The sequence below is a fragment of the Pinus tabuliformis genome, chromosome 1_2 (genome assembly GCF_031772625.1).
Source record: "Pinus tabuliformis cultivar Carrire ecotype Pingquan chromosome 1_2, CPIR1, whole genome shotgun sequence".
Lineage (NCBI taxonomy): Eukaryota > Viridiplantae > Streptophyta > Pinopsida > Pinales > Pinaceae > Pinus > Pinus tabuliformis.
The window spans coordinates 1308877527-1308894407 of NC_142298.1; the positions used below are offsets into that span (position 1 = coordinate 1308877527).

The 16881-nt window shown below is 40.4% G+C and overlaps 1 protein-coding gene across 5 annotated transcripts in view; it reads right to left on the reverse strand.

Annotated features, from left to right (window-relative positions):
* Positions 1 to 16881, reverse strand: part of LOC149211019 (mRNA export factor GLE1-like) — a 532145-nt gene that overhangs the window by 69626 nt on the left and 445638 nt on the right. For all 5 annotated transcript variants that reach the window (XM_089396862.1, XM_089396865.1, XM_089396864.1 and 2 more), the window contains one exon: positions 15723 to 15809. In XM_089396862.1, coding sequence (XP_089252988.1) covers positions 15723 to 15809 — 87 coding nt within the window. The remainder of the gene's footprint in view (positions 1 to 15722; positions 15810 to 16881) is intronic.

The following is a 16881-nucleotide window of genomic DNA, read 5'->3' on the forward strand; positions in this document are numbered from 1 at the left end:
TCAACATGTTGTATATGCTCTTCCCAAGATTTGCTATAAATTAGTATGTCCACAAAAAACACTAGCACAAATTTGTTGGAAATACTAAGAGGGGGGGTGAATCAGTATTTCTTTTTCCGACTAGTTTTTTACTAGTTAAAACATTTATATTCAGAACACAAGATGAACAACAAGAAAAAATGCTTTTATTAATATAATCTTTGCAGTAAAATAGATACAATATATAAATGATTGCAATCAGCTGCCAAGCACCAACTTGGACTTTTGAGAGGCTCCAACCTCCAGAACTCCAACTCTATTTCACCAAGGCACCAATCTTGGACTTAGGAGCACTAACTCCCAAGGACTTCAATCCTTCCATTTCCTGAGACATCAATCCCAAGGACACCTATCCTTCCTACTTCTGAGGCACCAATCCCAAAGGACTCCAATCCTTCTTACTTCTGAGGCATTAGCCCCAAGGACTCCAATCCTTCTCACTTCTGAGGCACCAACCCTATGGGTTCCAACCCAAACTTGTCAAGGCATGTTTCATAGTAATGTTCTACTCTCAGAACTCTTCTCTACTGAGTTCTGTCTGTTTATAGCTTCACTGTAGTCTCCATGCTACAACATCAATGACAACCAATCTTCTTATTAAGGAGTCTTTACAACTCTTCATACTGCCCACACAAAGTCTCCAATAGCCTTCGTGCTCTCTGATAATGTCTTCGCACAGCTTTAGTTAGTCTACTGTTAGCTACACTAAGCTCTGCATAAAGAACAACTTTCTGTTCAAGCATCTGTTCTAATGTCACAGTGAATGCTTCAGCAAGACTCCTTCTCTGCTGGCTACTTCTCCCTTCATACAATGTTAGACAAAAACTTTATTCACTACACCACAGAGTTATTCTTCACATTCCATTGTATCCCTGATTAATTCATCATAGGTTTGAGTCTTTCACAGGGTGATACGATCAGCAGAGCTGCTCATCCTTTGAGTCCCTCCTGTCCTATTGGTCCTTCGGCCCTTTCTTGTTCTGCTGGACCCTACTACTGCCTCTGTTTCCTCTAGTTGTTTCAACAACACAACCACACCACTGTTCTCTGTTTTTCCTGTTTTTATGCATTCCTCATGCCTCTGTCATTCAGTTTCCTCTTTTCGCTGGCTCTTTGGCTTCTTCCTCGGTCTTTGTAGTTTCCTCTGCATCACTTGATCCTTCGGCTTCCCTCCTTGGTCGTTGTGGCTTCCTCTGCCTCTTCGTGCTCACCAACACTCCTGAGACACATTGATTCAATGGCGAGGACCGAATGATACACGGAGAACACATATTCCCAGTTAAAACTGTAACAACGCTCCTTTTTTCAATCATCATGGACATACACAAGACTTTACAGTTTAACGGACATGCCACGTCCCAATTGCAATCGCAATCATCTTTAGTTCAGCCTCCTCAACTATCGAAACCATTATCACATGCATTTTTTCCTTCACACCTCGCGCAAGGCCAATATTCAAATACACAGGAAATATGAGAAAAACCACGAACAAAGTGCTAAGGGCAGACTTCAAAAATATTATTCTCGCATCTACAACTGCTTCGGGTCCGCCTTGTAATCGCAATCGGCAGTCGCCAATGGCCGATGGCCAATGGACGCAATATATATATATATATATTAACTGTGTTACAATCGGACCATCGGGTCCGTGGCAAATATCGCAATCGGCACTTTCGAGACGGTAAGGCTTTAAGCTCTTGCGATATGGCATTAAACCATAGCACAATGTTGCAGTGGGTCCGCGTATATATGTCGCTATCGGGGGTTTGGGGTGATGGCCCCTTTGTGTATCATTGCGATGGGTGGATGCAATGTGTCATTAAACCATAGCATAATGTTGCAGCGGGTCCGCGTATATATGTCACTGTCGGGGGTTTGGGGTGATGGCACATAACTAGACCACCGATTATCATTTCGCCGATTTATATACACGCTGCCTCTATACTCAATATATATGTGCTTCTCCGCTTCGATAGTGTATTCCACTATAACTCGTCTTCCACCTCAGATAGTGCATTTGCAATATAACTAAGTTGTCCGTCTCTGATAGTGTATTTGCAATACAACCAAGTCTTCCGCCTCCGATAGTGTAAGTGCATATATCTAGATATATATATATATATATATATATATATATATATATATATATATATATATATATATATATATATATATGAGTTTTTGCCTCCGATAGTATAAGTGCATATATACATGAGTTTTGGCCTCCGATAGTGTATTTTCTTATATATATGTGTTTTGTGGCATAGATGGCTCCCGATAGCTCCCGATAGTATAAATGCATCCATATATGTTGTTCGAATAGTTCTATTTTGTTCTTTGCTCCTCTGATAGCTCTGTTTGCTCCTCCAATATGTTCTTTGGCATATATATATGACAGATATATATGACTCCTCCTATAGCTCTGATAGCTCTGTTTGCTCCTCTGTTTGTTCTGTTTGCTCCTCTTGCTCTAATGTGGCTCCTCTGGCTTGGCAATGTCTTTCAAAGACCTCCTCTTATACCTTGATGCCTTGATGGCTTCTGCCTCTTCTTAACTCCTCTAGCTTATGGCTTAGATATCCTGATGGCCTTGCTCTTGTCTCTTCATGGATCTGTTCTGCTTCCCCTTGGCTTCATATCATCATCTAATATATAGAATATTGCCATATTGACATCAATGATAACCTAGGTCAACAAAATTTTCTAAGTTAGGGTTCGAAAATAGAATTCATCAAGCTTTGAAATGTTGGATGTACATTTGTAAGTCCAAATGGCATAACCAAAACTCATACTGACATTCATGTGTTCCAAATGTTGTTTTGGGAATGTATTCTTGCGTCATTATGATTTGATGATATCTAGAAAAAAGATTCAGCTTAATAAAGAAAATTGCACCATACAATTCATCTAACAATTCATCAATAACAGGAATTGGAAACTTATCTTTGATTATATTTTGTTGAGTTGTCCCTACTCTGGACACATATGCCATGAATGATGCTTGATTTTAACATTTCTTTAGCCATATGCTCAATCTCACTCTTTTTTGCATGTGGATCCATGTAAGAACTAATCTTAGGTGGTACACTTCTAGGTTGCAAATGAATAGCATGGTCATGATCTCGAACAAGTTGAAGACCCTTGGGCATTTCTCCAAATACCTTAGCATGATTGTTGATAAAATTTTGAAGATCCACTAGAGCACAAGATATAGATGTTTGAACATCTAATGAACACAATTGTACAACTACACCTTGGTGTCCATTTTATTATCAATTTTGACATGTTATTATAGCTTATCACTTTACTGGGTTTTCCTTGGATATTTCCGAGCTCAATTTCTTTCCCTTTTGAGAAAAATATTATGAAAAGATTTTGGAAATTAAGGGCCACTATTCCCAATAATTATAACCATTGGACCCCTAATACAATGTCAACAGCACCCATTTGGTTTGCAATTATGGGACTAACCAATAAATACTCCCCCATATTCAACTTAATGTTATTGCACTTCTCTGAACAATTTATGGTACCTCCATCTACAATCATCACTTGAAATGTTGGTGCTGCATATGCAAGGCAATTAAGAATTATTGTCAATTTGTAATTGATGAAATTATGGGTACTACTTGAATCAATCAATATTGTTACCCCTTGCTTTTTGAAATATCCTTCAATATTGAAAGTTTGTGGAGTACTGACGATGGCCAATGTATGACAAGAGATTGTTGGAGTAGTCTCTTCTAGCTCTAGATCTTATGAAGTTTCCATTTCTCATTCTTCATCTTCACAGTCTATATAGAATAATTTATTCTTAGTGCATTTATGCCATTTACTATACTTCTTGTCACAGTTGAAACATAGTCCCTTTGCTCTTCTTTCATCCATTTGCTAAGGAGTTAACTTCGACAATTTAGGAAAGGGAGTATAATTTTCTCTATAGTTATTAGTGACCATATTTTTATTTTCAACTTCCCTTGCCAGACTGAAAGCGTGCTTTAGAGATTTAGTGTAATGTTCCAAACGGAAAGATACAGTTGATAATAGAAGCAAAGAACTAGCTACAGCTATAGAATTCAGAAATACACAACCATACACATTAAACATTGAAAGATGAGCAAAAATATTGAGCCATTAATGGGTAAATCTAAGTACAATAAATGAGAGTAGAGGAACCTGGGCTTGTTACTGCAACTTATGACAAGAACCCAGGTGTGAATACAATGCTCAAATGTTGGGAAGATTCACTAGGAAGATTTTGCATGCCCAGGAAGAATTATTAGCTGTTGTTAAATGAATATTGTAGAAACTATTATGTGAAGTGCTCAGAATGAAATGAAACTAGGTGAACGGCCTCCTCGCAAGAACCACAGAAAAACCCAGAAATATCTCACGAACCCAAGTGGTGGAAATGGTCCTAAAGTGAACTGCGCCCTCCTCCAATAATTTTTTATGCTGGTTGCTGGATGGAACTAGGAATTCTACCCCCAACAGTGCTCAAAAATTTCTGCAAAATAAATCCTAGCCTCCTTTTACTAAACCCACAAGAACCTAGAAAGGGTTTGGGTTGAATCCACCAACCCCTGGTGATCCCCAACAAGTGTGAAATGTTCAATTTGGCTAGAAAATGCGCCAAATTCTGATACTATTGAATTGGGGCCAAATCCATCGTTGAAAATTTCCTTATGCTCTTCTACAAATTTATCTTCGGAAGCCCAGCCTTTTCCCAACCCCTTGCTCCAAGAATCAACTCTCTCAATAACTGCACAAGCTATGTCCAGGTGACTCTGCGCACTGCCATAATTGACAAATTTGGCCCACAAAATAATTTTGACCTCAACCCTGGAAATCCACTACAAAATCACTGATATCAATAGAGAAAACCACCTACAAAATAGTTGGAACTCCAACCCACAATAATTGATCCTCCAATGAGCAACTCAAACTGCCTCTACGCCCTAGGAGTGTGCAATTGAGTGAATACCTACAATAAATCTCTATGGAAATCTTGAATTGGACAACCCAAATTTCTTCACTAGGGAGACACTCAAAGTTCCCCGAAATGAGGGTGGGATTCTCGCTCTAAAATTCCTTGTGCTGAACAACACAAGTTGTCTTGGCTAAGCAGCTCGAGAACTAATTGTTGAATTATCAAATGACCAAAGATAATCCACAAAATGAGTCCATCCTCCTTTTATAATTTTTCCTCATGCTTTTAGACTCCCTTTTAATATTATTTAATTGGTGGGGGCCATTTTCCACTAACTTACTTTTGCCTCCATTTAAAAAAAATAATAATTTGCCGCTATTCTCCCATAAAATAATACTAGCCACCTTTCTCCAATAATATTTGCCCCTTTTTAATTAATATTACTAAAATTCAGCAAAATTCCTTAGTGACTCCCATGCTTACAAAACTGGGGATATTACAGTCCTCCCCGCCAGAAGTTGCTTGTCCTCAAGCAACGATCGAGCAAGCGCTCCCTCTCTCTACTGGCCCAAATTGTCGCTGCAACAATACTGGGGTCCCAAATGTACCACTGAGTCACCCTAAATATGTGCACCATCTTGTCATAAATGAATCCGTCAATAACATGGTCCCATGCTAATCTCAAAAAGATGCCACCATGTTGACACTACACCACTCTGATTATAACTGACTACCCATTGTAACCATATCGTATCCTTCTCTCCTGGAACCTGGTGGTGAAATACCAATAAAGGCCAAATACATTCTGCCTAGGCATCTGCATAATGCCAGAGCCTACCCATCCAAGGCTAACCCTGGACCTGTGCATCAACAAGGAAAGCTCACGTCGCCATACGATGAAGACCTACATAAACCCCCATGTGTCAACCCAAGAGTGAACTAGATCACTCTTTGACATGACTCTACTCATCATGAGACAAAGTGATCTATCAACCAACTGAATCCTTAGATCCCATAGCTAGACCTGTTGTGGCATAGCTCTAACAACTGTTGGAATCCATTTGTGCCTCATCTCTAGTCTCTGCATGCAATCAATATATAGGCTCGACATATCATGGACTAATCTAATGCATGCTAAATTGTCATGTTCCTGCCATTGCGTAGTATCGATGACCGCTAGAAACCACATGTGCCAAATAGCTACCCCCTGAATGCATCCAATAGATGGGTATCCTTTACTCACACGAGATCCCAACATGCCCTAATGAAAGAGTGCCACATGTCTTCCTCATGACCAGCTCCCTAGGTGTAGGCTCAACGATGAATGGTATGCCACCCCTACAGAAGATCACTTCATCCCCCAACCTGTGGCTCTGAACTCGCGCACCAACCCTACTCCTTCGCTAGAGAATATCTATCATGCTTCTGAGGCACTGAATCTCATAGTGTTGTCTTAGGCAAATCCCCCAAGTCCTGTTATCCACACTATGGGTTTGGATAGGACACAAGGCTCCCCTCAACTAAATGTTGTGCCAATGAGTGGAAGATGCATGGGTTCTGATGGGTATGATCAAGAACTCGTGTGGACACTCCCAACCTATCACGTGACCGATTTTCTCTCCTAACTTGGGAATGTCCACCCCAATGGCATGCCTAACATCCTCGTCAAGAAATCTCCCTGCTATTAGCACTCCATCAGTCTGCAATGCAGCCATGCGCACTACTACACATAACCATGTATCCTCGTGTCCTCTAGCATGCACCTAGTCACACATCTTTGTGCACTGTCAAGCCCTGCTACATGATGCCACACCATCCTGAATCAGATGGTATCCCTCTTGTATCGATGTGTCCATCACTCTATGAGGAAATGTACTATAAAGTGATCCACTCCTCCTGCACAATGGTGCAACCCTGGATACCATTATACACCACAACACACCTCCACGTTCCTCTGCATATTGTTGTGCACCACTGCATGCCCCTATACACCCCTAGATATCAAGGTCTACGGCTGAATCCATAGGCATCATCCTGCATCCTATCAAGGTTTCCATCTCCACTACCACACCTCCATAACATCGAATGAGTGGTCCTCCCCTCCTCATCCTCTCCAAGAGATCTGACAGGAAAACCTCCCTAAATGCCAGTGGTGGTGTCACTAAGGTGTTGTCGCTCTGTGACCTATGCACCCCACATATCCATAGGAAACCCTCAGCGCCATAGAACATTTTTTCTTGTACCCTACTAATACCACCTCCTTCGATCAACCCGAGTATGTAGATCCTCCTACGACCCCATGTACGACCAGCCACTCATGACAACTCATGGTGCCTACCCATTGTCTTGTCAATCCATCTTATCAGTACTACTTACCGAGCATTTGATGAAGACATGAAAGTGCGAATGTGATCAGTCGTTGGATCCACCACCTTGCTAACACCATCACTAACTAAGTCCATTGTCTTGTCAATCCATCTTATCAGTACTACTTACCGAGCATTTGATGAAGACATGAAAGTGCGAATGTGATCAGTCGTTGGATCCACCACCTTGCTAACACCATCACTAACTAAGTCCATGATGTGATGGGGAATCCCACATGGATCCCAATAACAATCTGGCCCTCGTACTCCTCTAGTAATCCCCAGCGTTTGCCAACCTGTGGCCATGGATGTGTCCAGCCTCCTAGCCCACCCCATAGGGTACCGTCTTAGTACCTCTTGCCATCCAATCCCGTGAGAGGGACCACATGCAAGAACACATGTACACCTAACAACTCCATCATGCGAATGTTGCACCCTGCGCAACTCGTGTTGCCTCATCCCACAGTTCTAATCAATGCATAAAATTCATCTAAATAACCCTGCCTCCCTCTCTCCAATGTGTAGGGGTAACCTAACAGTGCAGCAAGCCCTATCTATGTAAGCCTGAAGAGAGCCACTATCAAGAAGTATTGTCGCCCTGCTAGTTTCATGCGCATCTATCTGCTCTTGGTCGATGGCAGACCCAAAAGAGGATTGCCCATCCTCCTCTACCATGGGTTCAACAAGAATCACTAGTTGTCCCTCCATAAATAGCTCGTCATGCATAACACCCTCATCTAGCTCATGCTCCTCAAGGTGCTCTCCAAACTACTATATGTGGTTGTTGTCTGGAAACTCTGTCATGACTCTGGGTATCTTTGTGCCTACTATCGCCTCATCAGTGGATGACCCCATAGGAGTATGCTCTACCCTCTCTGCAAATGTCTCAACCTGAGCCATCAATGTGCTCTCCAGCAATGGTGACTCCTAAGTCATATTAGGCCGACCTAAGTCCTCACAACTACTGATATTATCTGTCTCATGCACCGTTTCCTCCTCATGCTCGATGTCAGGAATCACCTCCATGAAGTGGGAGTTGCCCTTAGTGTACCTACACCCTGGGGTCCATGATTCCTAATCTGTAAAGCCAAAGTTCCTCCTCCCAAGCTCTCTCCAGATCTCATCCTTTGACTATCCCCCTCTACATGAAGATCTAGCTCCTGATATATGCTTCTCCTTCAAATGACAAAACTCCCCAAATGATAGACCCCTCTTCACCCTAGGGTCCAATGCATCATACTCATCAATCCCCTTTGTGAAATACCTCATCAAGTCTACAAAGGTGTTCGTCTTTCCCTTCCTCTCAGGTTCATCCAGGAAATGAGGCATGGTAGGTTGACTATACTGGCCATACGGATGGATGTTGTTATGTTGGGTTGTGTGTGCATGTGCATGGCTTCTCTGTTGGTTGTGTATCATTTGTTGTATACTCTTTAGAATCTGATGGTTTTTCCTAACCAACTGTTGGTTCTTCCTGATCAACTCCTCCACAGTCCCTTGTGTACTCTTTCTTTTTGTGTCATTAGAGTGCCCATAAATTCACCAGTCACCATGCATGCATGGCTAAAACCTCCATGATCTTGCTTGCTTCCCCACAGCTAGCCAAGATCATGCTCTAATACCATTCTAATGTTCCAAATGGAAAAATTCGATATATAATAGAAGCAAAGAACTAGCTACAATTATAGAATTCAGAAATACACAACCATACACATTAAACACTGAAATATGAGATAAATATTGAGCCATTATATTAATATGGGTAAATCTAAGTACAACAAATGAGACTAGAGGAACCTGGGCTTGTTATTGCAAGCTATGACAAGAAACCAAGCGTGAATACAATGCTCAAATGTTGGGAAGATTCCCCACAAAGACTGTCCATGCCCAGGAAGAACTTCTAGTTGTTGTTGGAAGAAGACAAGAGAAACTGCTCTATAAAGTGCTCGGAATGCGATGAAACTAGGTGAGCGACCACCTCGCAATAACCCCAGAAAAACCCAGAAATATCTCACGAAATCAAGTGGTGGAAATGATCCCAGAGTGAACTGCGCCCTCCTCCAATAATTGTTGTTGCTAGTTCCTAGATGGAACTAGGTGTTGATTTGTGGTAGCATCAAATGTGTTGTAGCCATGCAAATTGGTGGAGAGGCTAAGGTACATAAGATCTCCAAGGTCTAGAAATCGTTTGGGGAAATTCCATCCGGTTGGAGAGATATTAAAATAATTAATATTTTTAATGCGGTTCGTAAGTCTAAACTTAGGAAAATTAAAATATTAATAGATATCAATATAAAATTGTGTGAGAATGTTCTAAATGACATGGATCAAGCCAAATGTAATCTTAGCCATTGATTAGGGACTTAATCTCGACCGTTGAAGACTCAACAAGAAAAGTCTAAGAGGAGGCTTGAGGGTCAGTTGGAGATACACCATATTGATCAGTCAGTTCGATTTTCTGGAGCGGGGTTTTGCTGAGAGAATCGAACCAGTGATCTGTTGCAGCAAGGGGCAATTCGGCACGAGGCCAAAAATACATAGTAGAGAAGCAGAGATGGTGCCAGAGAGACAGCGCAAAGCCTGGGAAGGCTGACGCAGAGGCAACTGGGACTTATGCAGAGGCCGAAGAGGCCAGTGTGGGTGACGCAGAGGCAGTTGGGACTTATGCAGAGGCCGAAGAGGCTAGTGTGGGTGACACAGAGGGTCAGAGGGTTGACGTAGAGAGCCAAGAGGCTGATGCAGAGGCATCAGTAGCTGCGCAGAGGTTAAAAGAGCTAGCGCAAAGCCAAGAGGCAGTGTTGGGTGATTTTCGTGGGGCAAACTAAGTGTTGGTGCGCTGAGAGGGTGACGCAATCCCTATCAGAGTGACGCATAGCAGTGGAAAAGCTTGGAGCAGCTTTCGTTGTCTAGCTAAGGAGTTGTCGCAGTTGTTGTGGGATTGTTCATCTGGTGATTGATCAGTCGGAATATTTGTCTTCGAGGAGAGGTATTACTACCGAGGACATTCTCTGTTGGGTGAACCATTTCTCGCACCCTAGTTGTAGTCAGAAACTGCATAATAATAAAACCCTCATAGCTGTTGCACCAATTTTCCCGCATTGGGTTTTTGCGAGGACAATTGTCCAAAAATAACGGTGTCCCTTGTGTGTTTGTCTTAGTTATTTCAGTTGTTGATCTATATATGTGTTAAGGTTGCATTTGGGTTTATTTTTGATATTTATATTTATAAATAGCTTGTTAATGAAAAGAACAAGTAGGAGAAAATAAACCAGATAATGCAGTAGGGATTTCTGACGTGTCAGACTTAGAAATTTCAACATGGTATCAGAGCATTGCAGATCATAAGAGGATTGAAGGCACCAGCAGTAATCTAAAGAATTTGCAACAGTAGCATTTGTCCCAAGAGACAACATTGTTCCAGAGCAGAAGCAGCGGAGAAGAAGTGACGCAGAGGTCCTGCATCATCATTTCAAGCCAGGAGGAAGGTCAGCACAAAGGCAGAGAGGGGCAGATCGGACCTACATAGTGCTCGGTCATCTTTCTCAGTCGGGAAGGATCAACGCTGTGGCCAAGAGGAGCATATTCTACTGTTGCCGGGATTGTGCAGAGCCTGAAAGGCTCAGTTTCCTCAGTTGTCGAGGCTTGGGGAGCTGTGGGTAGATTATGATTGAGAAGCTAGTGGGGTGTTGGTTCTGTCAGAATAGAACAGTACCTAACGAGACGGAACCAAGGTAGAAGGAGTCGCTACCTTCACGGATTTCTAGCCAAGAAATTCAGATCAGAGTTGCAGTTGCAAGGAGGATTGGAGAGGAGCGGCTCGACAATTGGCCAATGACATCTTAGAGGGATATTTCTAGGAGGGAAGTCAAAACTCAGAGAAAGTCCAAAAGAGAAGTTGAAATGGCAGTGAACGAACTAAGGGATTAGGACAAGTTGGACGGGGCTTCCAACTTTATCATCTAGGAGGCCAGGATCCTGGCAATCTTGGATCAACATCGCATCAAGGAGTTTGCCTTGAGAACCATGGCTATCCCAGTCGACCCAACTGAGAATGAGAAGTATGAGGATGCAATGGCGAGGGCGAAGTGCATGATCCTAGAGGGGTCAAAGATCATGTCATACCACATATTGCTGAAAAGAACACAACAAAGCAAATGTCAGATACTTTGAAGAACTTGTATTAGGGCATTTTCGTGCAGCGGAAGATGCTATTGGAGAACTCGCTACAGTCGTATCAGATGTAGAAGGGAGAGCAAATAGATCCATTCCTTCACAGGTTGCAGGAGATTCACAACCAGCTTACTTCTATTGGGTCTACACCAAATCCAGAATTTATGGTTAGGACTGCCCTGAATGCAGTCTTTGAGGAGTGGGAGACATTTGCTCAAAGTATTTTGGGCAAGGCAACTCTTCCAAGATGGGAGGAGATGTGGGCAGCTCTTTGCCAAGAAGAGATCAGGCGGAAGACCAAGGCAAGGAGTAGTGGCAAGGGAGGTCGAATCAAGAAAGAGGAGGAGGAGGATGCGACTCTAGCATCTGTGAAACAACAAGGGAAGAGGAAGAAGAATGATATCTCCAAGATCAAATGCTTCCATTGAGGGGAACTAGGGCATTATGCATCCCAGCGTCCTAGGAAGAAAAACAAGGGAGAGGCTTTCGATTCTAAGGCAGCTCCAGCTAAGGCAGAGAAAGAGGTCGAGACTGATGACGTGCCATGAGTGCTCATGCACCTCTAGAGAAGAGATGGGGAGACATCAAGTTGTATTCAAGAGCATTACATACTAGGGGCAAGATCCTTGAGGTGCCCAAACTCTTGGATCATATCCGACTACGAGAGCCCTTAACGATAGTAGCAGAATGACAGGGGTCGAGTGGAGCAAAGTGTAGTTGAGCAGCAAGACAATGCTTGACTGCAGAAATCTGAGGCAGCGCAGTGGAGGTTGCAGCAGTGCGAGAGGCACAGAGGTGTATGCAGCAGCACAGTAGCTGCAGAGGGAGCATAGGATAACAATAGAGGCAACTTTAGTTTCACAAGTCTGCCGACTAACTGGGATGTCAGTATTTGGGAGAAGTCAGTTACCTACTTCTTGGTAACTGAGTTGTCGTGCAGTAGTTAGTAGTCGTAGTGCTAGGGGCAGCATGGGCAGAGTATTTAGAGGGACTTGAAGTACATATGTAGCAGTGGCAGTGGCAGTGGCAGTGGCAGTGGCAGTGTCATGGGAACCAATGATCTATTGTAGCAAGGGGCAATTCGGCACGAGGCCAAGAATAAATAGTAGAGAGGCAGATATAGTGCTAGAGAGACAGCGCAGAGCCTAGGAAGGCTGACGCAAAGGCAGCTGGGACTTACGCAAAGGTTGAAGAGGCCAACGTGGGTGACATAGAGGTTCAGAGCCAAGAGGTTGACGCAGTGGCATCAATAGCTGCACAGAGGCTAGCAGCGCTAACGTAGGGCCAAGAGGTAGCGCTGGGTGATTTTGTGGGCAGACTAAGTGCTGGTGAGCTGAGAGGGTGACACAATCCCTATCAGAGTGATGCATAGTAGTGGAGAAGCTTCGAGCAGCTTTCGTTGTCCAGTTAAGGAGCTGCCACAGTTGCTGTAGGATCATTCATCTGATGATTGATCAGTCAAAATATCTGTCTCTGAGGAGAGGTATTATTGTTGAGGACATTCTCTATTTGGTGAGCCATTTCTAGCACCCTAGTTGTATTCAGAAACTACATAATAATAAAAACCTCATATCTGTTGCACTGGTTTTCCCGCATTGGGTTTTTCCGGGAAGATTGTCCAAAAATGACAGTGTCCCTTGTGTGTTTGTCTCAATTATTTCAGTTGTTGATCTGTATGTGTTAAGGCTGCATTTGTGTTCATTTTCGGTATTTATATTTATAAATAACTTGTTAATGAAAAGAACAAGTAGGAGAAAATAAACCAGATAATGCAGTAGGGATTTCTAACGTGTCAGACTTAGAAATTTCAACACTAGAAATTCTACCCCCAAAAGTGTTCAGAAAATTCTGCAAAATTAATCCTAGCCTCCTCTCACCAAACCCACAAAAACCCTGAAAGGGTTGGGTTGAATCCACCGACCCCTAGTGACCCCCAACAAGTGCGAAATGCTCAATTTGGCCAGAAAACGCCCCACAATTTTGATACTACTCAATTAGTGTCAAATCCACCATTAAAAATTTCCTCACACTCTTCTACAAATTTATCTTTGGAAGCCTAGCCTTTTCCCAACCCCTTGCTCCAAGAATCAACTCTCTCAGTGCCTGCACAGGCTATGTCCAGGTGACTCTACATACTACTAGAATTGACAAATTCGTCCCGCAAAATAATGTTGATCTCAGCCCTGCAAATCCACAAAATAATATTGATCTCAGCCCTGCAAATCCACTACAGAATCACCGACATCAATAGAGAAAACCACCTACAAAATAGTTGGAACTCCAACCTACAATAGTTGACCCTCCAATGAACAACTCGAACTACCTCTACGCCCCGGGAGTGTGCAACTAAGTGAATACCCACAATAAAGCTCTATGGAAATCCTGAATTGGACTCCCCAAATTGCCTCACAAGGGAGACACTCGAAGTTCTCTGAAATGAGGGTGGAATTCTGGCTCGGAAATTCCTTGTGCTGAACAAGACAAGTTGTCTTGGCCAAGCAGCGCAAGGGAACTAATTGTTGAATTATCAAATGACCAAGGATAATCCACAAAATGAGTCCATCCTCCTTTTACAATTTTTCCTCATGCTTCTAGACTCATTTTTAATATTATTTTATTGGTGGGGGCCATTTTCCACTAACTTACTTTTGTCATCATTTTAATAAAATAATAATTTGCTGCTATTCTCCAATAAACTAATACTAGCCACCTTTTTCCAATAATATTTGCCCCATTTCAATTAATATTACTAAAATTCGGCAAAATTCCTTAGTGACTCATGCTCACAAAATTGGGGATATTACATTTAGGTTCAAAGAGATGCACCTCATGTTGGATGCTTTCCTTTAAATTTCCCATAAATATGTCTAACAAGTTATTCTTTGAAATATTTTTTACTCTGAGACTGAGCTTTTGGAATTGTTGTATGTGCTCTACAACTAGACCTTTTTGTCAAAGATTTACAAGTTGAGTAAAGAGCATGTTGCTCTTAATATCCCCATAATGTGTTATCAATTCTTCTATTAAAAGGACCAAGATAAATAAATAATTAAAAAAAAATATGGATACAATATTTATCTTTTATAAGGATGCCACTTGTTGTAGATCAAAGTATTGCTTAATCTGAAATATCCATGTTACATGATCATTATCATCAAATTTCCTCATATCAATCTAAGGATTGTAGCAGTTCCTTGGTGCTAACTTGAAGCCCTATTGATGTGGATCTTGGATTGAAAATTCATGATTATGGCTCTATGATTTAAAATTTGTGCTCTCCAATTGTGATAGCATACTCTTCATATGAGATTGACTCTCAACAACATGCTTCTCCTTAAGTTCACGATGTCCTTGGATCTCCACATCCCTTTTACAAAGCCTTCTCCAAGAGAGGATTTTCCATGGCAATCATGGATTTTTATAGTTCTTCCTTATTTTCATTCATCTTTATTTCTATTCCTTATTTTTATTCATCTTTCTTTTAAGATTTTCTTGAGAGGAATCCACCCTTTTCAACATACTACCATCCATTTGATCAAATTTCTTCTCTAATTGAGATAACCTAAATTCTATTCCTCACTTTCTTCATGAGTCCAGGATGGACCTTCAGTAGATTTACTTGGTGTAGTAGATTTCTTTGGAGGCATGTTGGAAAATAATAATAGTCCACATCTTTAGTACAACCAAAAAAAAAGATCCTCTAATGAACAGTTAGGTCACTAGTAAGTTACATAACCTTAATTTGGAGAATATCAGAATGGTTGAAGCTTTATTGATATATCTTTGAGTTTTTAGGCCTTCTGGATTCGAAAATTTATTTTGTAATATTCTGATATGTAATTTTTGCAATTCCATAGCTGTGAACTAAATCTGATGTGTCATCTGAAATATATAGTAACTTTCCCAAAACTAGTGAATATTAAACCCATAAGTTTAACATTCCCTTCATTAATGTTCAGCTATTTCGTGTAGAGAACACATTTTGTGTTGATTCAATACGATTTATGTAGGAAATAAGAAAATGGTCATTATTCATAGCAATAGCATTTAACAATAGGAACGTTACAACGGCACCTCATATTTTTTGACACCATGCATTAAGCTTTTTCATTTTAAGCAAAGCAAATTGTGAATTGAAATTAACTGGAATAACTGAACTATAAACCTACAGTACTATAAACAACTGTAAAAAATGCATTCAAGAGAATTATAAATACCTGTGAAGTAACAAGAACAATCACACGTGCCAAGGAAAATGCAAGAGAATTCAAGCTAAGAATTTGTGTTTCACACTGAGAAACAGCCTGCATTTCAGATTGCAAGACACGCAACTAAGAATTTTATAGGACATGTGAAAAATAAGTTATAGACAACACCTAACATATCAACAAATTTATGTTCTATGCTTAAAGGATACATCACAAAGGCCCATAGATACTGGCTCCTATCCATATTCCTCAAAATTTGATAAGATTCAACCTAAGTTACCAGGATTCGGATCCAGATCTGGACCCGGATATGGATCTGCCAGTTTTATGAAAAGCCAGGATCCGGAAACGGCAAGTACAAGCAAATATAAAATATTTTATAATTTTTAAAATTTAAATTTATATAAATATAAAAATAAAAACGTATGCTAATTTTAAAATATATAATTTTGACATACAATAAATAATTCTTATTGTATCATTTATAAATATGAATTAAACATTAATTAAATTTACATAAAAATAAATAAACTTATCTGAATTTTTAAATATATAACTTCATTATAATACTTTAAAAATAGTTATTAAGTTAATTATAATATAATTAATGCATCATTTATAAATATTTAACACTAATTATTAGTTATCATTATTTATATTAAGCAAATTATTAAACTTATTTTAGAAAAAATACTTTTTAAACTTGAAAATAAACTTTTAAATTGATTAAAATATAAACTTACCTTTTCAACTTTAAAATATCTTCTAAATAAATATGAGTAGATTATAATCTTCACGTCACATGTATTAAAGGTTATTAAAGTTTGTAATATGCCTCTGTATTAAAGTTTATAATATGGTCAACATAGAAATAATAAATTGTGGCCCGCCAACTTAATCTGTCTCTCATCATTCGCTTCATTGACTTGCATTAAGTTTATAATGTGTTGTATTAAAGTTTATAATATGTTTAACATAAAATGAATAAATTTTATGCCACCAAACAACTCCCTAGTTTATTTTCGCGGATGGATTCATTAATCCATTTCTTATCATTCGATTGACTTACATTGAATTTTCTGTTTTGGAATTTCCTGTTAAAGTACGTTGACGGTTTTCTACCCACGGACAAAAGATGGGCGGAAAATGAAATAAAATGATATTTTAA